The following is a 24,479-nucleotide window of genomic DNA, read 5'->3' on the forward strand; positions in this document are numbered from 1 at the left end:
GGGTCTACAGTAAGTTTATTGTAACAGAGAAACCAGGCTGCGATAAGTCTACATGATTCGAGCAGAGGGTGGTTATCTTTCCAAAGGGTGAAGCCTGAGTCCAGCTGGGGGCACAGAAAGGTTAAAGCCAAAGCTCAGAGAATCCTCTCTCCTGGTTCTACCCTGCGACGCCCGACTCATGATGTGAGATGAGTGACTGCACCACCACGCTGAACGAAGGTACGAGGTCCAGTTGGGCAGAGGCAACGTCCCGACAGGAGACAGTCAAACACTCATTGAAGAGGATGCGGAAATAAAGTTCAGTCACCTACTCTCTGCTATTCTCTGCCGAGAAAGGGGGCTATGGGACGAGCAGTAAATTATGTTCTTCATTCTTCAAATAAGCACATCCTAGAGGATGGGGTGATGGTCAATCAAGCAGCATAAGAGGGTGAAAATCTAGGCTAGTTATACACCTTTGTGCCAAGGAAATGAACAGCAATGATAAGGGAGCAGAGAGCAACATTAAAATGCCTGCAGATATTAAAAAGGAGCACCTTCTTTCTTTCTTTCTTAAATAAGACAGGAAACAGCATCTTTTATATTCCTTGCTGCAGTGGCAGCAGACTCACTGGTTTTCCTAAAACATGATTTCTGTAATAAGGTCTGTTGACAGGGCTGCTCAACCACAGGAGGACTAACGTGAGGCTGCCTGTGATGTTAGAACGAGGGCTTCTCACACAGCCTCTCCTACATGCTATTTTCACGCTGGATCTACAGAGGAACCCCGACACCATCAGGTGCTTCAGTTAAAGCTTCTGAAATATGGCAATGGTGTGACTGCTAGGTTTTTTTGGGCTATGCCTTTCTTGTACATGTAAACTCTTCCGGAAAAGCTGGAGACAAAGGAATGAGGGAGAATTTGGTTTAGAGCCGCAAAGTTCCAGACACCAGCCACACGTGCCTCTGCCCTATTTCACTACACGTTCTTTGCTGAGAAACACATTCAGTCGCTGAGTGTTACGTACTGTGGTTGAAAGAAATGCTCTGCTCACCACCATCCACCCGCCCTCTTCTGCCTTGTGAACCTCACACCAGCGGGGGCCGAAGACAGGAAGGTCGTCTCTGTTTCCTCTCACGGGGGAGTTACTTGGTGACCTGGTGAATGGCATGAGCAAGGTAGCCCACATTGCCAGAGGTGACCCCTGCCACAGAGATGCGGCCGTCCTTCGTCATGTAGATGGAGAACTCCTTGGTCAGCCGCTCCACCTGCAGAGAGGAGAGAGCTTGGGCACTTCCGGGTCAGATGGACTTCCCCGGCCCTGGCATGGCACGATTAGCCAACTGTTAAAACAGAAAAATAAACAGCTCTATTTTCTCACTTAAACCCTATTCCTAGAATTTGGGGTGCTAGCTTAGATTGAAAAAGAAGAAAAAAGTCTTAGATTCAGCATTTGTAGAAAAACAGATTCAGAATCCAGCTTTGGAGCAGCTCTCTCTCCTATCAGCACTCGGGCTCCTGCTTGTCCTGGGATCCCTCCAGATTGGCAGCAGTGGTCAAAAAAGGATCCCAACGGGCTCTGCTCTGCACAAGTTTGTAACCTCAGGGAGGACACAGACAGGCCAGTGACTAATGAAAAATGAGACAAAACGAGTGCTACATCCTTCTGTTACCTAGGAGGACTCCAACATAACTGCTTCTAGGGAAATCCCGAGTGGGCAGGCGACCTATTAGGAATTCTGGTTTGCAACAGCTGATCAGTCAGTCGGCTGCGGAGAGATCGGAGTCCACTCACCTGCTCCGGCTTCAGTCCTGTGAAACAAAACATGCCAATCTGGTCAGCGATGTGCTGCCAACTGTGGGAGGAGCCCTCCTTCTTGAGGTTGGAGACCAGCTGAGTCCGCATGCTAATGATGCGGTCGGCCATGCCTTTTACTTCTTGCAACCTGTAAAAGAAAAAAAAAAAGGAAAAATGCAGCTCAATTCTGGACAAGCACTGAAGAGAGAAGCCACAGCTCACAGCATTTTGGCCTCCCGTGAGGACACCCTAGTGAGTCTTAAGTCTCTGTCCTTGACTGCGTCATGTGCTGTCACTGTCTGGGAAGAAAGCTATTTGATAGCATTCTCTTTCATGCTGGAACACTATTTTGATCAGGCAACTAAAATAGTTAACAAAATTTAGTAAGAAAATGAATGAACGAATCACTCTAGAACTTGGGAAGGCTAAGGTGCCCCATCCTTTATGCGGGAGGCAAAAGGTGTGGGCTAAACAGGAAAATATGACCCCATTTTTAGCATGGATGAAATAAATATTCCTGCCAGCCCAATGAAGACAACGCACTGTGAACCTACGAGGTGCTAAGTGCTGAGGAGAAAGGGAGGCCTGAGATGTGGTCCTTGCCTTTGAAAGCTTACAACTGATGCCAGGCGCAAACATGGAAACGACCAACTGTGGAGCAAGGTGGGACAAGGTAAGAAGCAGTGGAAGAGTGCTGTGCCGAGAGTACCCCAAGAGGAGAGGGTGTCGATCTGGGGGCCTGGAGAGGCAGGCAGTCCTCCGGCCACACACAGCTCGCTTGATTCTGGATAGTCTTTCCCCTCCTCAGAATCTACCCTTGCCATGCTATTCCCGTGGCTCTATGGGAAATTCCTGTCGGCTTTCACCAACCCGATGACTGCAAAAACATTTACAGTTTATCTTCCTGTTCTTACGTGTTCACCTTCCTAAATGATCTCTGGATGACGATGTTAAAACAGAAGTTACAAACTGCCAATTAAAGGTCTTAGTCATGTTTTATTTGACTCAGTTAAACATTTTAACATTGGGCACTTGCACACAGAAAGGTGGAGTCTTCCTCTCTTGAAAAATGAGAAGCGGCAACACTGCACCAGCAGGGCGATGACCGGAGGTGGAACCCCCGGCCCCTCTGGGGATGCCACTGATTGTTAAACTTCCTGCAGTCCCATCCACCTAGCTGCATTCACTTTGAGCCCTGGGTCTTACAGGCACTGAGTGCCTGACCATGGCCAGATCCGGGGCGACCTTAGCAAAACCCCTCCATGCTCCCTGTTGCTTGCAGAATGAAGCTCTGGCTTCTCACAGGACCACTAAGGGGCTTCATGACCTGCTCCCCCTCTGCAGCTTTGCTGCCTTCTCCATCCTCCTCACACTCGGTGTTTCTGCAATGAAAACCACCTGAGACTTCGGAAGCACACTCTGCACAGCATGCATCATGCGCCGGCGCTTCCCCACACACATCTCCCTGTCCGGTTTCCTTTCTCCTTCATTTCCTTCAGGGGAAAAAACCCTTCTTCTCTCTTCAAGGCTCAGCTCAGAGGCTGGTGTCTTCATCACATCCTCCCTAACGCTCCCTAGAATCCACACTCCTTTAGTCAGCATTTATTCTGTCCTGTATCAGTGCCACGTGTACCTTTCTCATGAGACTATAAACTCCTCAAGGATAGAGACCACATCCTAGTCATCTAGCACAGTATCTCTGCCATCATTGTACACTACAGACTTCCATAGTAAAATTCTAAGTGACAAAACAAAACCAACTCGATCCCTACAAATAGCAGTATGGTATATAGTATGTTACAACAATGGATAATAGCAGGCAAAGACAAAAGGCTGGGTTACAATGACTGGAGTTATGGTTAACTATTTCCCCTCTCCCAAACTTTCTAAAATGCACTTACACATTAATTCTTTTTTTTTTTGCTGAGGAAGATTCACCCTGAGCTAACATATGTGCCAATTCTTCTCTACTTTACATGTGGGTTGCTGCCATGGCATGGCTGACGAACAGTGTAGGCCTGCGCCATAGATCCGAACCTGTGAACCTGGGATGCCAAAGCAGAATGTGGTGAACTCAACCACTAGGCTACGGGCCAGCCCCATTACACATTAATTTTATAACAGAAAAAAATAAAATTATAATTTAAATTTTTTGGTAAGTCTAGCATGGAGCCATTGTATTGAAAAGAACTATCCTGAACCAGACTCTTACTATTTACTTCAATGTTAATTTAAGGTAGAAAAAATAGTTGTCACACGATGACTAGGTGAGCTGTAGATAGTTTCTTGCAGACAGCAGACTTAGCTTTTCTACCCAAGAAGCTTCTCAGAGATCTATCCCCTCAATTGACCAGCTACCCAGGATAAACTCTCATATCACAAGTCACATCTCCCAAGGGCTTCTTGGTTTTTATTAACTCTGAATTACACAGAGCAGGGGTTCACAAACTTTCTATAAAGGACCAAATCGTAAATATGTTAGGTTTTGTGGGTCATATGCTCTCTTTCACAACTACTGAACTCTGCTGTCACGGCCTGGAAACAGCCACACACAATCCAGCAAGAAATGGGTGTGGCTGTGTTCCAATAAAACTGTATTTACAACAATAGGAGGTGGACCACATCTGACCTGCAGAGCATATTTGCCAGGCCCAGATCTAGGGGAATATTTTCTAAATTGAGTGTCACGACCCATTAGAAGGTCATAAATTCAATGTAGTTGGAAGTAACTGGTATTTAGAAAACACTGGAGTATAGACATGAAGCTTAAGTACTGAGTTTTGGCAACCGTTTCAGTTCTATAAACACACATAGGTGATGTGTGTTCAGGGTCATGATGTAACTGAATGTCTTATGTGGACTGTGGTCAAAAAGATCGAGTAACACTAATCTAGAGCACAGGTCAGAGAGATTCAGATGGTATAGATAATAAAAACCAAATACATGCAGAAACATTGAGGGGCTGGCCCGGTGGCGCAGTGGTTAAGTGGGCACGCTCTGCTTCTTGGCAGCCCGGGGTTCGCCGGTTCAGATGCCGGGTGCAAACATGGAACTGCTTGGTAAGCCATGCTGTGGTAGGTGTCCCACATATAAAGCAGAGGAAGATGGGCACGGATGTTAGCTCAGGGCCAGTCTTCCTCAGCAAAAAGAGGAAGAAGATTGGTAGCAGATGTTAGCTCAGAGCTAACCTTCCTTAAAAAAACCCCACAAAAACCAAAAAACGCACACTCCTCTGTCCCTTCCTCTCCTTCCACACGTGGAAGCTGTATGGTACTGCGTGTCACTAGCTGCCAACTATAACGAGCTTTCAAGGATCAATGGTGGGAAAGGGAGACGGCTGGGGAGTGGCAATGTGCCTTTACCATTGTTTTCGAAGATCAGGGCTGGTCAGAATGGTTGAGGCGATCCGGGCCCCATTGAGAGGCGGGTTGGAATACAGGGGCCGGATCAAGATCTTCAACTGTGACTCCACCCTTTTGGCTTCATCAGCATCTTTGCAGACCATAGTGAAGGCTCCCACACGCTCACCTGAGAAGACAAAATGGTTCTTGTCTTCTAGTTCTATCTAAAACGCTAAAGCAAATCAGGATTAAATTTGCTACACATTATCTGCTTTCGTCAGAAGCAAAAATAATGCTGTTATAAATAAAAAGTTTTCAATACCCAGCATGGTGAACCTAGGTACAACAGAAAGTCTGAGTACTCAAGAGTGCTCAAAAGCCTCCTTTTCTTGTCTTACAGAGCAGTCACTTTTTGTTTAGGGAGGCAGTAATCAGTTTCTTTGCTGGAGGAATTCAGGGACACTGAAGAAGATATGGCTAAGATCAGTAAAATCCACTTTGCCTGTCTTTCCGCTCTGGGTAAGGAGGGACATGGAACACACACACAAACACCACCTCCCCTCGCCCCCAACTCTACACCCTTTGCGGCATCTTCTCCCAGCATTTCTTCCATCTCACACTGTGAGGTCAGGCTGGGTCCTTTGGCTTACCGTATAAGCCCATGTTCTTGGCATAGGATTGGCAGAGACAAACATTAATGCCCTGTTCGATGAAATAGCGTACAGCCCAGGCATCCTTGTCCCCATCACCACTGGCAAAGCCTTGGTAGGCCATGTCAAAGAACGCAAAGAGATTGTTTTTCTGGAAAGGAAAAGAGAAGACCAAAGCTTTAGGCAGTCCCTCTTAAGATGCCCCGGATGGTTACCGTGCTTACTGAGACCATGCTGCCTCACAGAGACAAAGTCAACACAGTTTTCTCCCCAGATGGCAGTCTGGAGATGTTTAATTTTCCTGCAGTTAAGATAACAACATATATTTTTTTACTTTGGTGGATATGGTCCCTCAAGGAGACATTAAGAAAAGAGAATCTTAATTTAAATCTGCCCAGAATGCTGCTTGGTCAAACAGGAAGCTCTTTTCGGGCCCGTGGTAGTCTGGGTAATTGTTCTGGTCCAGTCACAGGACCAGCATCAGCCTTTTCTGGGGTACTGTAACTCTGGCTGACTCATCTTATACCCAGGGCTCATGGGATGGCCTCATTAGAACTGTCTCATCTTGAAAGTGCCCTCTGGATGCTGTTTCTCTGTCTCATTCTCTTTGCAGCTTAGGGCTGACAGAACGTAAAGAAAGGGCAACCAGGGCCCGGCCCTGTGGCTGAGTGGTTAAGTTCGTGCGCTCCACTTTGGTGGCCTGGGGTTTTGCTGGTTTGGATCCTGGGCGCGGACATGGCACCGCTCATCAGGCCACAGTGAGACAGTGTCCCACATGCCACAACTAGAAGGACCCACAACTAAAATATACAACTACGTACTGGGGCAGTTTGGGGGAGAAAAAGCCAAAAAAATAGAAAGGGCAACCAAAGGGAGTGAAAATGGGGACACACAGCAACAGGAATATTTCCTTCCCCAGGAATTCTGACTAGAGCCTTCTCTGATAGCTGCCCCTATGCACGATCTTGGCAGTGTCAGGGAAAGTAGCAAGGACAGGTGGGGACATGAAAAAGCGGCTAAAGGATGAACAAATCACTGCCAACCAGAGCGAGTACAGGCACCACCAGCAGACACCCTGGGGCCAGTGGACGCCTGCTGTACAGGCCAGCCAACGACAAGTTTTATCATCCAGGCTGAGGAGCAAAAATTATTTTCAAACTGCTCATGTATCATCAATTAAAAAATTGCTAATTATGCAAATGACCTCTTTCCTGGCAATTTAACAATGCACGGAAATTTCATGCAGGCTCCAAGATTAATTAATTCTCCCTGTTAAGAGGTTGCCAAGTTAAGCATCTAAAGCTAGTTACTAAAAACAGAACCGTCACCCGTCAGCGCGCCCTCCTCACCTTCACCAATGTTGCTATTTCTTTCCACTGCTCAGGGCGAGGGTCCACTCCTGTGGGATTGTGGGCACAGGCGTGCAGGAGAATAATGCTCTGCTGTGGTATTTTCTAAAGAGACAAACGACCAAGAGATTACTTTGCACCTTTCAAGGGGACAGCTTCCCTGAAATGCCATGAGGTCACTGTTAGTTGATAAGTGACACAGATGACCTGAGGACTGGGAACTAGCTCATCCCCCGTATTTTAAGTCAGGTATTGAGATCCAGCTGGGAGACATCAAATCTCTACAAACAGGTTTACTCCTTGCTTCTTCACCCCTCCTGCCCTGAAAGCCACTTACTGAAATGTCCTCCAGGGCGCCCGTGACGTCAAAGCCGCACGTCTTGGGGTCGTAGTACCGATAAGCATGGAGCTGCAAGCCAGCGTCCCTGAAGATGGGTGTGTGGTTTCCCCAGGATGGTTTGGGCAGAAAGACATCTCGGCTGAACTTAAAAAATCTTTGCTAAAAGATGGGATGAAAGGGAACGGAAAAATGAAGCAAGGAGAGAGAAAAAAGTTGATTATTATACTGAGAGGACACTTTTCTCTACTGAAATTCAGCTTCTCTCTATGACTGAGAGAAAGTATTGACTCAGCAGCGAGACTGCCTGGATTGGAATCCAGGCTCTGCCAATTAAACTGGCTGCTGTCGCCAAGGACCTATCTGGGCCTCACTTTCTTCATCTGTAAAATGGTGTTAACTGAACCTCCTTCATGAAGATTAAACAAGTTAAAACAAATCTCCTAGTAAGAGTATATATGCAATAAATTATATTTATTATAATAACCTTGTAATTTCTTCCAAGTACTTTCGTGCCCCCTCCCTTCAGGCAGGACTCCATTTATCAGAGAACGGGAAACCTTCCAGCTCTGTGGCAAGAGGAAATCCACTTCTGGGTCAGCAAACATGCACGCCATAGAAAACCCCACCATCCTCAGCTTACAGACTGTCTTACAGCTCTTTCTTGAGGGTGTTTGCAGACTCACCAGAAAATTGGCTCCGATCCTTAAGGCCCCAGTTCCAGAAATGCTCTGCACGGTGACATACTGAAGAAGAGACATGCACGGTCAGTGAGGTGCAACTCTCTGTGGCCCACAGCTTAATAAAACCCAGCTCAAGCCCGCAGAGCGGCACTGTGCAGTCAGTACCCTTCCTCCTTTAGAAGCTGAAGACAACGTTCCAAAAGAATGTTTGGAAACGAGAACAGCGCTATTGTTTCATTTCTCCATTTTCTAAGAGATGGGTTGAGTCTTCTCAGGGGTTCTCAAAAGACCCGTCTCTTCAGTTTTCAAAGCCTTTCTGATGTAGAAGCTAATTTCTTATGGCCTATTATTAGTGCCACCCTGTGTTATGTGAGGAACTTTCAGGACACAAAAATCCCACCCTCTTATGAAAAAGGAGTGATTCATACAGAGGAAAAAAGACACTGAGAACAGTGACTACATTAAAATGTTACTCTACAACTATACAAAATTGAATGACTCTCTGAATATCAAAAAAAGTCATCTTGAAAAGCAAGTTAACAAGTGCATTAGCATAACACTTCTACATTTTACAGTTGTCTGAGAGGTCCCCTTCTATGATGACAGATAATCTGAAAATGTTATCTTTTGGGTAATAGAGAGATGCCTGTGGCAGATCTGTTGCTTCAAATTGGTCAACTTTAGGGGATGAGTAAGAAACCACAGGTTTTTTTTTTTAAAGGCACCAGAGAAGTATGAGGCTCCACGAAACATAAACCTATCTTCTAGACCAGGGAGCAGTGGGTTAAATGGGGGGAACCCAACTACCAAACTCTTCACTAAACAAAGTTTGTCTCCACAAACTTTGGCATGACAGAAATAAAAACATAACTGTAGATCTGAAAATAGTAATGATTCATAAAGGCAGAGCAATTTACAAAAGACAAGAAGATGTTATTTTAAGACAGGCCAGTCTTACACTTAGGTTACAATTTGCTGGACAGAAAGAGAATAAGCAAAAATTCCAGAAAAACACAGAAGTTTCTGTGAGGGGTTAACAGGCGGTTGGCTGACTGCATGGATACCCATCAAACCGCGTTCTGCCCATGACGTCCGATCACGATCGCATCACCCCGGGTGGTGGCTGCATGCTCTTCTGAGCTAATGAGCTAACGTGTGGACTTAGACCAGGCTTGTGAAGAAACTGTATTGATTCTGGCTTTGGGGGAAGGGAGAGGAGAAATGCTAGCTTAGTTTTGCTACTTTGTGTGTTTTTCCCTAGAAAAATAAATATTTAAACATACAAATGTATCCATTAAAAAACACATTTGTTTCAAAAGAAAGTAAATTGTAAAGCACAGGGGCCCACGGGCCAGGGCCTGGCGGGGCCCACGGGCCAGGGCCTGGCGGCACCCACCTGCCCCAGGCGGTTCTACAGGAGCGCCGCCTGTGTACACTGTGGGCACACACACTAGCTTGTCTAGTGACTTTAGGGACATCTTTCTCCCACAATAAGTGGGACCCCAGGGAACGGGAAGGAGGAGACACCGCTTGTCCTTCCTGCCACGGCTGCAGTAGAGCTCTCTGGATCTCTGAGAGAGGAGGGAGATGGCAGGAAGGGAGCACGGTCTGCTCTCTTTCAATGTCCAAACGGGCTGTGAAGGGGCACCAGAGGCCGCTGGACTAGCCCTGGCCTCGACAGTCCACTTGTGGCGTGTTTCCTGCCCGCTCCCTCCGTCTAAGCCGGAAGCTCAGGGCATGAGCTAATTCCTAACGCATATTCAATGTGAAATGAACATAAGCACCCAGAGACTAACAGCAAAAGCAGGGTCGAATCCATCAAATTACTACTGCGTTTTTGGAATTGGTGTTATATGAAATCTTTTATATTTAATTAGTGCCAATTTACCACCTAAAGAAGAGACATTAGCAATAGTGTGGCCACCCCAGAACAATCATCACACACAAAGTGACATCTCTTTTCTTATCTAATTATTTCACATGTGTTTAAACTGTTAAATTTATAGACAGCCCCTGTATGATGCCAGAGTCGGCTCTGCTTACCCGGCCGCTTTTCAAGGCTTCATTGTTCTCACCCAGGGCCAGCTCTGCAGATGCCTTACAAAACTCCGCCAGCCCCCCAATGGGCAGGTATTCTTTGTCCAAATTTTTTGCAGCAATCTGGGCCTCTGCCTAGACAAGAGAAGATGCATCCATTTAGTTTCTTCTTACCTGGAATTATATCATGATTAATAGTTAATGTTTTCCTTTTTTTTTTAAAGACTGGCACCTGAGCTAACATCTGTTGCCAATCTTTTTTTTTTTTTCCTTCTGTTTCTTCTCCCCAAAGCCCCCCCAGTACATAGTTGCATATTCTAGTTGTAGGTCCTTCTGGTTGTGGGATGTGGGACACCACCTCAGCATGGCCTGATGAACAGTGCCATATCTGCGCCCAGGATCCGAACTGCCGAAAACCCAGGCTGGCGAAGTGGAGCGTGCGAACTTAACTACTTGGACACAGGGCTGGCTTCAATAATCAATGTTTTGTAAGTTAAATTTTGGAAGTAAAGCCTTGTTTTTTATTTGGAGATGCTATCTAAGAAGAAGGGTAATAATCTAAGAAGAAGTAAAATATTTTATATTGCAGAACAGCAATATCTGAAAATTTTTATTTTATTATTGCTTTTTTTTTTTTTTTGCTGTTGTTGTTGAGGAAGATTCACCCTGAGCTAACATCCGTGTCAATCTTCCTCTATTTTATATGTGGGTCACCACCACCAATGAGTGGTGTAGGTCTCTGCCCAGGAACTGAACCTGGGCTGCTGAAGTAAAGCGTGCTGAACTTAACCACTAGGCCACGGGGCTGGCCCTATTATTTTTTTAAAGTTAGGTTTTATGTGGATGGGTATACAGTGTCTCTTTGTTACCATTTAACATAAAATGGCGTTCTTGGAATGCACAAGAACAAGGTTTAAGGACACTTAAAATAGATACAAGACGATAAAATAAAACTAAATACATAAAAAAGAAGTATTTCAGGGACGGCCCGGTGGCATAGCAGTTAAGTGTGTACATTCCACTTTGGTGGCCTGGGGTTTGCCGGTTTGGATCCCGGGTACAGACATGGCACCACTTGGCAAGCCATGCTGTGGCAGGCATCCCACATATAACATGGAGGAAGATGGGCATGGATGTTAGCTCAGGGCCAGCCTTCCTCAGCAAAAAGAGGAGGATTGGTGGCAGATGTTAGCTCAGGGCTAATCCTCCTCCTCCTCCTCAAAAAAAAAAGAAGTATTTCAAGGTATATGCCAGTCTAAGAACTTTAAAGGTTAATAATAATAGCCACATATCTTCATGCTTTTGAGTCAGAGGCCTGCCTGTTCCATATTGGCTGTGTGACCCTGGGCAAATTATTAAACTTCCTGAAGCTCAGTTTCCTCATCTGTTGAATGGGGAACAACTGTTTCTACACCTCATGTGACTGAGGTGAAGAGCTGATGAGGTAATGTACAGAAGCGTGTGGACGTGTTCCAGCTTGCAACAATAGCTAACACCTGCCAAACACTTTCGCCTGACTTACTGAGACCCAAGGCAGTCCCTCCAGGACCTAAGACCCAGCAGCGGGCAGTTTTTAGTAGAGTCCTCTCATCGGAATTGTTTCTTGAGCTTTTTTCTACTCAGAGAATTACAGAGATGACACCTAATCCACACTGCCATACGTTCTGAAATTTCTTCTTTCGGTAGTTTGCTCTATTACTGCACCGGCTCGGGGGGGCCTGAACCCGCCTCCTGCACAGTGCACAGCTCAGATGATTACAGAGGTCTTTCCTCTTGCCCAGAAGTATTCTTCCGTAACTGCCACTCACGGTGCCTAGTTCTGCTGTATGGAGGAACACCACCTCACCGCCCCGCTTTGGAAGTGACAAAGCAGCACATTCATATTTCATCAGAAGAGGTGCAGATGGAAAGAAAAATACATACTTAACAAAAACTATTCTAAGGGGATTAGTTATACTATTTATAGTTATAATGATAACCAATAGAAAGACTACTACTAAAAATACAACAACATAAAGAAAATTATTCTGTGGTTCAATAGGAAGAAAGGAGCAAGCATGCCTATGTAGGAGGGCTTCATTAAGGCAATCAAAGTGAGAGAAGTGGAAAACAACAACAGAAATCCTCATCCACAAAGGGCTATTCCTGTCACCAAGAGACAAAGTTTAAATTCTTAGTCTTTTTCTGCACCCTCGGGATTAGACATGACACTATGCCTCTTTTATGGATAATCACGGAAGTCCAATCTTGGAAAGACCAGGTAGTTCCAACCTCTTACTTTTACAGCCTAGGAGACGACAGCCCAGACAACCTAAGTGATTCAAGCAGTTAGTATCAGAACTAGAACCCAGGTCTCCAGACTCCCAGCCCAGCAGTCTTTCTGCCACTCTCCAGGAGCTCCCTTCGGTTGATTCAGCCCCATCAAGCAGGGCACGGGTGGCAAACTCACCTTCCGGACGCTAGGGAGCACGTAAGGTTTTCCATTATCATCCCGGTAGGCACCAACTCCCAGATTCATCTTTTTGCTGTTGGTGTCTCTCTTATAGGCTTCTGTGACTCCCAGGATGGGATCTGGGGGCCCCATCTCCACATGGGCCCACCAGGAGCTGAAATGGGAAATACAAGACATCAGTCACAGTAGCTAGATTTCCACGGTCAGAGATGTCTCGGATCTGCCAAAAACCCATTTCAACAATGTCTGCCTGTTTATTACACACAGGGTACAGCAATAGGCACCAACAAGCCAACAATGCGTAAGACTTCAAAGCACTTTGCAGACGAGTAGAGAAGACCCATAATTCCACTACAAACACTGAGAAGCAGAAGGGGGGCACTGGGACGATCCTGGGCGGGACAGGGCATATGCGTAGGCTCTCGAAGCAGCCCAAACCTGACTCAGGTCAGGCAAAGCACACTTCAAGTAATTTGGCAGTGAGAAGTTGAGAGTGGTCAAAGATGAGACTAGAGGAGTAAGCAAGGGCCAACGCAGGAGTATTATGTGATGCCCCCTCCCCTGCAAGGGGCTGGGGTTTTATCCTGCTCCCAAGCTTGTTAAGGGCATCATTTGGAGAGCTTGTTAAAAATACAGGTTCCTGGGCTTCACCTTGGAGGGAATGAAAACACGTAGACTCATTAACGTTAATGAGGGTAGTGGTGATCAGATTAGGGGAATCACATGAACGGACTTACATTTTTAGAGCCCACGTAGTTGCAAGGTGGGGTACTGAACACAGAGTGGTAAGGGTAGATGCAGAAGGGTCACTGAGGAATCTGGTTTGTTGCCCAGCAGGAGTGACAGAGATGAGGGCCTGAACCGAGGGGGGACAGCAGGAGTGGAGAGGATGACAGAGAATTGCTAGGTACTTAGGAATTAAAAATCAGCTGGAAGGACTGGTTGTAATATTTCACTGATTTAATTACTTATTGAGTTAAAACATTTGACAACGTTCATTATTTTGTATTTGTATGAGAGTCATGATTTTACCTTAAAAAATTAAGTCTTAGGGGTCATCCACCAAGGCCCAGCGGAGTCGTCTGACTGGGCCGGTGACCCGTGCTGCTGAGGAAGTGCACTCCCTGAGTGACCCTCAAGAGGCAACACAACTTTATCCAGCTCTGGTTCTCGAGCTCATTTGGGGGTTCTGGATCACTCGTGGCCAGTAAGCTGGTCCCCACTGGCAGCAGTGACTCTGAGTCTGGCTTCATGCTCTGACCGCTCAGTGATCTCTAAATGGACAGCAAAGGTCTATTCTCTGGTGAGAATTCTCTGGTGAGAGATGACAGATAATCTGGTTTGTTTTTTTTGCCATCTCTTTTTTATCCGATTTGTGAGATTTTTGTGTGTGTGCTTATTATTTACCTGTGGCTGAAGTTGTAGACCTGAAGAGCTACAAGCTCCCTATATGTTGGTAATTCAAAAAGGCTTTTTTTGGTTTTTACCTCTGAGTGTCTGAATGTGAGGTGTTTTCCAACTCTGGAGAGATAAATTAGATTATAAAACCTCAAATTAAAGGCACTCTATTCTGATTGTGTTATAGAGACGGAATTTCTAGTATTTCAAGTGTGCTAGACTCAGTTTTTTTTCTTAAAGAAACTAGCTCAGAAACATTTAAAAAATTCAAGTTCATATAAGTAAGGTAAATCTTTGATAAATGAGACTAGTTTAATTTTGATTTAATAAAAATAGCCATGTCTTTTATTTATTAATGGTAAGTATAACACAAGCATATATTTTCATCTCTGTGGGTTTTTTCCCCCTAAACTTATTCTGGGTTACTGATAAAATAAATTAACATTACTCCTCCATAATGTTTAAAATTATGAAAAATGTAAATTTGTTCAACTATTCTGACAAATTTTTAATTTCAACAGCAATGACATATTTTGACTCTGTTATTAACAGATTTTATTTTTTAGAATACTTTTAGATGTACTGAAAATTGAGCAGATAGTATAGATCTAGCTCCCACGTACCCGCCCCTAACAGTTTCCTCTTACCACTAACATTTTATGGTAATAGGGGACATTTGTCATAATTAATGAGCCAATATTGATACATTATTAAGTCCACGATTTCTTGCTCCTCCTGACTGTGACAGCTTCAGACCTTCTGGTATATTAGAGGATGCCCCTCCACTGGAATTCGATATTTTTCTCATTAGACTGGGGTTATGGATTTTTGGGAGAACAGTGATTATATTTTGTAATATATCAGTTTGAAGACAATTTCCAAGATCTTTAAGTAACTTAAAATCTTGGAATAATATTACAATGAGTCCATTAATGGATTAATGAATCATTGGATACCTAGATAACTTCTGAGTAAGATAAAATACTGACAACATTGATTACTAAGCCGGGTTTAAAGTTCATATACTTTTGCTTCTTATTTTTATGTGCTTCAGAGAGGCTTTAGCTTTGGGTCATTTTAGTGAACATGTTCTTTCTTCCCATTTTAAGAAGGTATAAAAGGGATGTGTGTGTGGCTGGAGGCGTTGCACTGTGTGGCTCCATGAGCTTTACTGGTCTGCTAATGTGCTTGTGCAGGGCTGACATCAACGCCCTCCCCGTTTTATCTGTGAAATGAAAGTTACTTCGGTTAAAAGTTATAGTTAATAAGTTGATTCTATACCAGGATCAATAGTGACAAAGCAATACAACTGTGTATATGTTTTTGTCTTTCAAGGAAAAAGAGTCGTGTTGTCCCAAAGCAGTGGTTCTCAAAGATTTTGGTTTTTGCATCCCTTTACGCTCTTAAAACTTAGTGAGGGCCCAGAAAAGACTTTATTTATGTGGGATATAACTAGCAACATTTACTGTATCAGAAATTAAAACTGAGAAATCTGTTATACTCTCCTAAAGTGTCAGTTTGTTCTAAACATTAAAGAGCATGTAAAGACAAACCTTGGAAAGGGAATTCTGTTTTGATTTCTAATAACTGAGTCTGAAAAGAAGCTACGAAAGGTGTTAATACCTTAAAATTCTGCTCAATCTTGCCTGGTTTAGCGATCAATGACTTTCCTTACAATACGAAAGGTTATATTTTTACCTTCTGTGTACTCTGCCTGGATAGGAGAGATTCTGTGTTTTCCCAGAATACTTCTCTAGGCTTTATGTTGACTCTCTTATATCCTTGATTATTTAAGGAAAAAACAAAACTAACAAACAAAAATGGTTCTGCACACCTGAAAGAGGTAAGGTTCTTTACCACCATGTTATATGTTCAACGTGAATTTTTGCTGTTGTTTTGATTAAATAGGTACGCAATGATTATTTCTCAGGCACTCACAAATCCCATCTTAATCAAGTTGATGAGGATTTTTAGGCTGGTTTATTTTAAAACTGCAGATGAGAATCAGGCTCCGAGGAGTGGAATTTGCTTGCCCTTTGATCAGAAACAATTGCATTTGTGAAGGAAATCTCCATGCCTCCCTCTCTGCGCCAGGAGGAAGGGGGGATGGCCTTATCTCTGGAAACTCTTAATGGGGAAGGCAAGAACTTAAGTTGTTTACTGTCTGGCAACCTCATGTAACTGACCCCCCACCCCAAAATCCTCCTTTGTCTTTAGTTGAAGATAATATTTGAGCGGTGACTTCTGCCATTTACTCAATCCAGTTTGATTCTTATCTAAAAGTTGTGGGACCGCCCAATGGCCGGACCCTACCGGCACTGGTACCATTTTAACTTTTTTTCTTTGTCTTGCAAAGAGATGACTCACATACCCATGCCTTAAATTTAGCCCTAACCCTCAACTTGGGGCAGCAGCAGGAGCTCTGACTGCCCGTGGGTCTTGTCCCCACGCACCAGCTCTGCCTGCCTGTGGGTTCTGTCCCCATGCCAGCGGGGGCAGCAGAAGCGGCAGCAGCAGAAGCTCTGACTGCCCATGGTTCCTGTCCCCATGCTATTCTATACTGTTCTCTAAATAAAAGAGCACTACTGCCAGATCTTAAGAGTCTAAGAAATCTTTCTTTCGACTCCTCGGCTCACCGACCCCGCATCAAAGTGACCAAGTATCACCCAACAACCTTTTTGATTTGGCCTTCCCCAAATTGAATCGTAAGTATAGAAAATGAAAATTTCAGGCTAACTTTCCCCTAAAACTATCTTTGAGATTTCCCAGAGAAGCACCATCTTTTTTCCCAACACCCTCCTGGCAGCACGAACGCATTAATCTATCAAACTGAGGTTTTACCTTATGGCAAATTACTGTTCTGAGACAAAGATTAATCTACCCTTTTTCTTCAGGGGAAACAAGCAAGGAGTTTTTAATACAGTTTCATATTACAGAAAACAGTGTCTTTATGATCTCTAAATCAATCATTGAGAACCTGCTATGTGGTAAGAGCTTGGAATAGAAAGAGTAAAACACAATCCCTCACCACCACATTAGCCCAGCGGGGAGTTACACACAATGCAGGCTGGGGGGTGGGAGGGTGGAGGGGTAATATACGGTGATACAAAGACAGCCTCAGGGCAGAGAATATTATTTACAAGGGCCCTGAGGACAGGCTCTTACAGCCTGGGTAGGGGAGATAAGTATAGGCTCAGGAAGGCTTCGAGAAGGAGGTGACCTATGAGCCAAGTGCTACGGATGAAAGGAGGAAAAAGGCATTCCAAGCAGGCATAAGAATAAAGGCTAAGGGTTAGAAAAAGCTGTGTGGGGGGGGGGGGGAAGCTGGGGGTGTCGGGGGTGTTACAGTATAAAGTGGAAGCAGGAAGCAAGGCTCTAAATTACCTAGGTGAAATAGCCCATGTTCTCTTAGCAATCATTTATCCAATCTCAACCGATCAAATGTTTCAGCCCGGCACAGGGAAAGTTCCCTGCGCTCACCATGCTGACTAGCCCGGTGGATTATTTCGTTAGAATTTCTTTCCCAACAATCGTTTTCTTGTTGAGCTGTGGTCAGTCAGCACTCACAGCTCACTCCTCCATGAGGCACACTGGATGGCTGGATGGACACGGAACTACACAGTTAAATTCATGCTCTCTCGACAAGTTGGAAATTGCCTCAGTCTCAATAGCCGTAACTGGTATGCACAGCTAATTCTCTGTTATTGAAGGGTGTATTATTCCATGTTTGGATTTCCCAGGCTTTTCTTTCTTTTAATAGGTTGCCTCGAGCAATGTCAGTACTGGGCAAACAGAACAGATTCAACAGCAGCTCAGCCACTTACTAGCTGTGTGAGCACAGGCAAATCAATTAACTTCTCTAAGTCGCAACTTTTCTTATCTGTAAAATGGGGGCTCAACTTACCTATCTCACAGGGTTGTTATAAGGATGAAGGGAGTTATGAAACATAAAACACTCAGAACAGAGCCTGGGACAGAGCGAGTGCCTGATGTTTGCTGGTATCAGTTACTAAATTAAACTACTACACTTATTTATTTATAACCGCCATGCCTGGTGAGGCCAAGCACGTACAGAATTCAAGGAGCATGTGGGCATAAGACTTCATGGCCAAATGGAGGTCTTTCTTGCTTTTCAATGATTACTACTTAGTTTTTTCTAGAGTCTCGAGAGACATTATCATCCTGCTTCCTCACTACCTCTACTGCCAGGACTCAAAATCCCTCTCATTCTTTTTCGTTGTTCCAGGCCGCTTGGTTGTTCCAGTATGTAAGCAATAGTAAGAAACAGATACCTTGAAGCAACTTCTGAACCGGGCCTGAAGAAAGCTTTCCTAATTTCCTGCCCACAATTCAGACCCTGAAAACATGCAGCTACCTGCCTGTCTACATCACTGTCGTGAACTGACGAGTGAAAGGAATACTTGGAACGTCAAGGACGTTTTATAGAGAACTTCTGGTAAGCAATTTTCATTTTTAAAAAGATGGTCTGTCTAGCAGGTCTTCAATCAACGATGACACAGCTGCTGCTCCTAACCACCAGGACAGAGGGCACTATTCTTGTTAAATGGTGTGAAAAGCCTTAATTTGTCACGTTCTTTAAAAAGTTTTCTAGCAGAGAAATTCTCTCAGAAACAATAGCCTGGAGTTTTCTGCCAGAGATCTGGTCAAGAGTGGTATCTTTTAAGGAGAATTCTAGAAGCAATGTGAACACACTGCATCTCAACATAGGATCTGAATACAGGAGCAGGGCCTCTCCCTTTGATCAGTCCCACATCAGCAACCAGGCTCAGGTCCTCCACACCCGGCACTACTCCATTCTTTAAAAGGGTAAAGACTCCATGCCCACGTTGTAAGAACTCTGCCTGATGTTTTTAAAAGGCCAGTAGTAGGTGAAAACAAGAGTGCTCTGTGGACAACGATGCTGACACCCTGTGGCCTACAGTGATCCCTATCAATGCACTTTGGACAGAAGAGCAAAGTCTCAGGCACGGAGCAATACTGACCAGCTAACCAAAAGAGGTGAGGTACAAAGTATTCAGATAAGCATTTCCAATTCAAATACCCTGCAATTGCCCTGGGAGCCTACCCAGTGCTTTATAGTTCCTAAAATGCTCTCCCTCCTGTTCTTATTTTAAAATAAGAAGAGAAGTTAATTAACTGGCTCATGACCACAGAGCTAAAAACGACAAAAACAATACTACAATTTTGACTTTCTAAGTACCAGTTATCGTACCACTATTGCCACTGCTTTTCTTTTTTTTTTTTTTTTAAAGATTTTTATTTTTTCCTTTTTCTCCCCAAAGCCCCCCAGTACATAGTTATATATTCTTCGTTGTGGGTCCTTCTAGTTGTGGCATGTGGGACGCTGCCTCAGCATGGTCTGATGAGCAGTGCCATGTCCGCGCCCAGGATTTGAACCAACGAAACACTGGGCCGCCTGCAGCGGAACGCGCGAACTTAACCACTCGGCCACGGGTCCAGCCCCAGCCACTGCCTTTCTTAAGGGTCTCAGGATACTCTTTGAGTCATTTCACTAAAAACTAACCAGAATTAAGTAATTAAGAACAAATCATTATAAATCATTAAAATTAGCATATTATTCTTTCTTCATTGACCTGTGACTACCTGGTGGTGCAGTGGTTAAGTTCGCACGTTCTGCTTCGGTGGCCCAGGGTTGGCCGATTCGGATCCTGGGTGCGGACATGGCACCGCTTGGCATGCCATGCTGTGGCAGGTGTCTCACATAGAAAGTAGAGGAAGATGGGCATGATGTTAGCTCAGGGCCAGTCTTCCTCAGCAAAAAGAGGAGGATTGGCAGTAGTTAGCTCAGGGCTAATCTCCCCCGCCCAAAAAAGAAAAAAAAAAATGCAGCTAAATGAAACATTTGAACTTAGAGAGTTCTATTTAAATGACCCAAGTATGCCTGATGAATGGATAAAGAAGATGTGATATATACACAATGGAATACTACTCAGCCATAAAAAAGATGAAATCTTGTCATTTGTGACATAGATAGACCTTGAGAGTATCATGCTAAGCAAAATAAGTCAGATGGAGAAAGTCAAATACCACATGATTTCACTCAAAAGTAGAAGATGAAAACAACAAACAAACACATGGACACAGAGGTTAGACTGGTGATTACTGGAGGGGAAGGGGAAAAGGAGGAGTGAGAATGGGGTAATAGTGCACATATGTATGGTGACAGATGATAGTCTTTGAACATGAACATATGGTGAACATGATGTAGTCTATGCAGAAATCAAAATATAAGGATGCACAACTGAAATTTATATAATGTTATAAACCAACGTTACCTCAATAAAATAGTAAATAAAATAAATGACCCACGTATGAAAATTAAGCATTTCATAGGACAAATCCTTAGTTTTTCAGAATACCAACTGCCAAGGTTTCACTGTATTAGAATGAGCTGTTTTTAAAAAAAGAAACTTCAATTACTTGAGTTTATTTTAAACGTTTTCCACTTTCACCATTTGGCTTTGGGTAAAGGTCACTTCTGCCATGGCGAGAGTGCAGGTTCTGACTGCCCTGGTGCCTGAATAGCTACCACTCACGGCCAGATATGGCCTCAGGTTCTATCATCCACTCACGTGATCACTGTTCAAATCTGAACAGTACTTCCTCAGCGGCAGGCGCTCAAATATTTGCAGATTTTATTTTTTTGTACACATTTTGCACCACTGTGGTTCCCCTACAGGTTTACACTTGGATCTAAAATACAATATTAAAACGTCACATTTGTTGCTGTTGCACTAATCTAAAAATCAAGGCTTCAAAATAAAAATATTCCATTTGAAAGACATGCCAGGGCCTGTTTAAGTGCTGAGACAGATCAGTGAACAAAGTACTAGGTACAGCTCTCACGGAACTTACATTCTAATGAGGAAAAGGCAGGAAAGAAAAATGAGTCAGGCTCTCAAACTGAAAGAATGACTAAAAGGTCACACTAATAAGGATTTTCACCCAGCACTTTAAGTAGAGCTGCAGGCCACCCAGCCAAATCCAAAAAACCAAGAGATTATTGATGACTACTATGGTGCAACAGACTTTCTCTTGTCCCTAACTTTAGGCACCCTTTCTGTTCTCCAAAACTGGTGCATAAATGATAACCTCTCTAATTCCGGTCTGCCAGGTAGGCTGGTTTAAAAAGCAAAACTCGACAGTGGGCCAAGAAGGAACCAAATCAGGGAGACAAGAAAGTATGAAAGCCTGGACAAAACCGTACTGCTGAGGGTGGGGCTCTGGACAGGACAAACTGTTCTGCTGGCTTAGACATCGTGCATACATCCAAAGGAAGGCAAGGCACCCCCCAGCAGAGGCCATGGCTTTGCTCCTTGAAGTTAATATCTGGTCGGAGTGGTTTAGAGAGACAGCTCTCGATTAGGCAGACCTTAAGGACTCTGTCCCAAATAGGCTTCTTGAGTGAATCAACCGCCTGGCTCAGATCTCCACTAGGAAGGAATTACCAACTCGTTTAACGCTGCGTACTTTTTCTCCGCAACACTTATCACATCGATTGAAATCACATTTATAATTTTCTGAGCGACACCTGTCCCTGCCTCAGGCTCGTTCACCGCTGTCTCTCTCTCTCACCAGCCTCTGGTCCAGTGCCTGGTTCTGTGAAACTGCGATGACAAAATATTTACTAACTCAAAAGAGTAGAGTGAGATGGAGAGGAAGAGCGGCGGCTTCCCCACGGCCAGACCTCCGAAGGGCTTAAAAAAGAAAAGGAGGTGCACTACACCCCGACCGTTTTCCATCCAAAGGCCAAGTGGCCGGGGGGGGGGGGGGGGGGGCGGGGAGGGCACCGGTGACTCAGGCGGGCACAAGGGTGGGAGGATGCCGCGCGGCAAGGTCACGGAGCGCAGAGCGGAGAGCCGGTCTTGAAAGCCAGAGCCCCGGGAACCTTCCTCCCCCCGCCCCGGGCACGCAAACGGCCGCCAGCACCGCCCTATCAACGCCAACCGGTCCCCAGGGAGCCCACGACGGGTGAGCCCCGCTGTCCCCCAGGGCAGCACGTCAAGGGCACACGCGCCCCCCAGCGCCGCCGCCAATCGGCGCGAGGCGGCCCCGGTGCCACAGCCAATGGGCGCGAGGCCGGCCCGGCGCCGCAGGCCGCGTGCTCTCCTCTCGCCCCTCCGCCCGCCTTGCGCCGAATCTGCGGCCCAGGACCCACCCCCCCTTGAACGGGAGTCTGGGCACCGAAGAGGGCCACACTTCCTAACCCAGGGGAACGCGTTGGCACGCTCGCCTGCAGTCCTGGGGACAGCGGAGGGGAGGGCTGTAGGACCCCGAGGGTCATTGTGAGGGGCAGACGCTCAATCATCAGCCCCCAGTGAAGCCGAGGGGCAACAGAGAAAGCGTGCGTGTGCGTGTGCTTGCGGGGGGTGGGCAGATGTCCTGGGGCGCCCAGAGCTCGGCAGGGCGGGCCCACCATCCCGGCTCCGTCTCGGTCTCCCCTGCTTACCTGGCTCTGGCAGAAGCCGCGGCAGCGAGGCCTGGGTGGAAGGCGGCGGCGACCCCGGACAGGACGCGGCCGGAGTGCAGCAGGGCCATGGTGGGCGGCGAGAGGGCAGTGGACAGCTGCAGGACGGAACGGAGAGCCGGCGGGCGCGGACACGGAGGCGCGGGCTCCGTCTGAAGGTAAGGACGACGACTTCCCCGGGCGAGGCTAGAGCGGCCGTCCGCCAGCCCGAGCCGCGTCACAGCGCACCCTGGCGGCCGGAGCCGTGGGTCGGCCCCGCCGCGGAGTCAGCGCTGCCCGGGCCACGTGGTCCCGGAAAAGGGGGACGGCTCTGCTTATCGCGGTTAGCGCGCTTGAAACGCTTCATTCATTTAATCACGACGGACCGGACCGAAGAGGTAGCTGTTGTCATGCCAATTGGGAAGATGGGGAAAGGTAGGCTGATGGAAGTGGAGTAATTTGCCTAAAACCATACAGCCAGGAACCAAGGGGGCCGACCCTCAATTTTCAGCCGGATTTTTCCCCAAGTGCAAATCACCTCACCTTCTTCTTGAATGTTTCCTTGTCCCTGTAATGGAGAAGATAACATGGCTATCTCATGGGGGCATTTGTGAGGATTAAGTGAGATTAGCTGATTATGTCTAAAAACAGTCCCTGGTTTAGTAAGCACAAAATAACCTGTGGTTATTAATGACAAACGTGTTTGTCAGATCCTTGTGTGAAGGGAATTAATCACTTTTAGAGGAAAAAGCGAATGAATCTGAGAACCCAGAAGTTGAATGATTCAAACAAGCCCCTTGTTATAAACAAGGGCTGTTTCTCAGACACTCTTTTCTAAAACCCAAATAGAATGTCCCTTGCTGATTTAATTTATCCTCTGTGGCATCACATTGCCTGAATGCATAAGTCCAGATGTCCACTAAGGTCACATTCTAGGTGCTTCCCAGTCCAGCCCCAATTTACTGTCTCAGACTCATCAGCTCTCTCTCTGATCACATGCTGTGCTCCTGCAGGCCTCAACTTTCAATTCCGCTACTGTATTAGTTTCCTATAGCTTCTGGAACAAATTACCACAAACTGGATGCTTTGAAACAACAGAAATTTATTCTTTCATAGTTCTGAAAGCTAAAAGTCCAAAATCAAGGTGTTGGCAGAGTTCATTCCTTCCGGAGTCCCTCAAACAAAGTCTGTTCCAGGCCTCTCTCTCAGCTTCTGGCAGTTACCAGCAATCCTTGGCAGTTCCTTGGTTTGGAGACATGTGACGCCAATCTCTGCCTCCATCTTCACACGGTGTTCTCTCCCTGTGTGTGTCTCTGTGTCTCTTCTCTTCCTATAAGGACACCAGTCATATTGGATTAGGGCCCACCTTAATGGCTTCATCTTAACTTGATATAAAGACTCTATTTGCAAATAAGTCACATTCACAGGTACCTGGAATTAGAACTTCAATATCTCTTTTTGAAGGATACGTTTCAACCCATAGCAATCTCTGTCCCTAAGATCCAGCAATTATACTTCCAGGTATAGACCCTAGAGACCTCACACATGTATAAGGATGTCAGTGAAGCATTGTTTATAAAAGCAAAACATAGGGAACAACCAAGTTTCCCATTGATAAGGAAATAGATTTGCTCTTACAGTCTCATGATGGAACGCTATAGAGTTATTGACATGAATGAACTCAATTTGTAGGTATCATCATGGATAGACCTCAGAAACATAAAAAAGCAAGTTGCAGAACTATAGGTATAACATGACACCATTTAGATAAAATTTTCAGATACACAAAACCATACTATACACTCATTCATAAATGTATGTAAAAGTTTGAAAAAATACAGCAAGGATACTGTTCAGTACAGGATGTAAAGGGCATGAGAGGGTGTTTGCCCTTGTGGAAGGAATGACACAACTCTGTCATATTTACTTCATAAAAAATTACAGATAATATTAACAGTTGTTACCA

The 24,479-nt window shown here is 45.3% G+C and overlaps 1 protein-coding gene and 1 long non-coding RNA gene across 2 annotated transcripts in view; one reads left to right on the top strand and one right to left on the bottom strand.

The window, feature by feature from the left end:
* Positions 1-22,717, bottom strand: GOT2 (glutamic-oxaloacetic transaminase 2). The gene is made up of 10 exons (XM_046682785.1): positions 22,517-22,717; positions 12,625-12,781; positions 10,182-10,310; positions 8,142-8,201; positions 7,456-7,617; positions 7,119-7,223; positions 5,770-5,920; positions 5,141-5,306; positions 1,776-1,926; positions 1-1,248 (listed from the first exon to the last, which is right to left on the bottom strand). Exons 1-10 carry the CDS (start codon positions 22,603-22,605, stop codon positions 1,126-1,128), a joined length of 1,293 nt encoding a protein of 430 aa, XP_046538741.1. The 5' UTR covers positions 22,606-22,717; the 3' UTR covers positions 1-1,125.
* Positions 22,558-24,479, top strand: part of LOC124250678 (uncharacterized) — a 7,250-nt gene continuing 5,328 nt past the window's right edge. The window contains exon 1 of the long non-coding RNA XR_006891594.1: positions 22,558-22,692. This is a non-coding gene — a long non-coding RNA (uncharacterized LOC124250678). The remainder of the gene's footprint in view (positions 22,693-24,479) is intronic.

This window comes from Equus quagga, chromosome 13, assembly GCF_021613505.1.
Source record: "Equus quagga isolate Etosha38 chromosome 13, UCLA_HA_Equagga_1.0, whole genome shotgun sequence".
NCBI lineage: Eukaryota > Metazoa > Chordata > Mammalia > Perissodactyla > Equidae > Equus > Equus quagga.

Bases quoted from the DNA above. Each gene is read 5' to 3' on its own strand.
- GOT2 (XM_046682785.1), bottom strand. From the start codon at position 22,605: ATGGCCCTGCTGCACTCCGGCCGCGTCCTGTCCGGGGTCGCCGCCGCC. The intron at 5,307-5,769 runs GTAAGCCAAAGG...TTGTCTTCTCAG, and splicing joins CAAGAACATGGGCTTATACG to GTGAGCGTGTGGGAGCCTTC. The intron at 1,249-1,775 runs GTGAGTGGACTC...TCCTCTCTGCAG, and splicing joins CAGGACTGAAGCCGGAGCAG to GTGGAGCGGCTGACCAAGGA.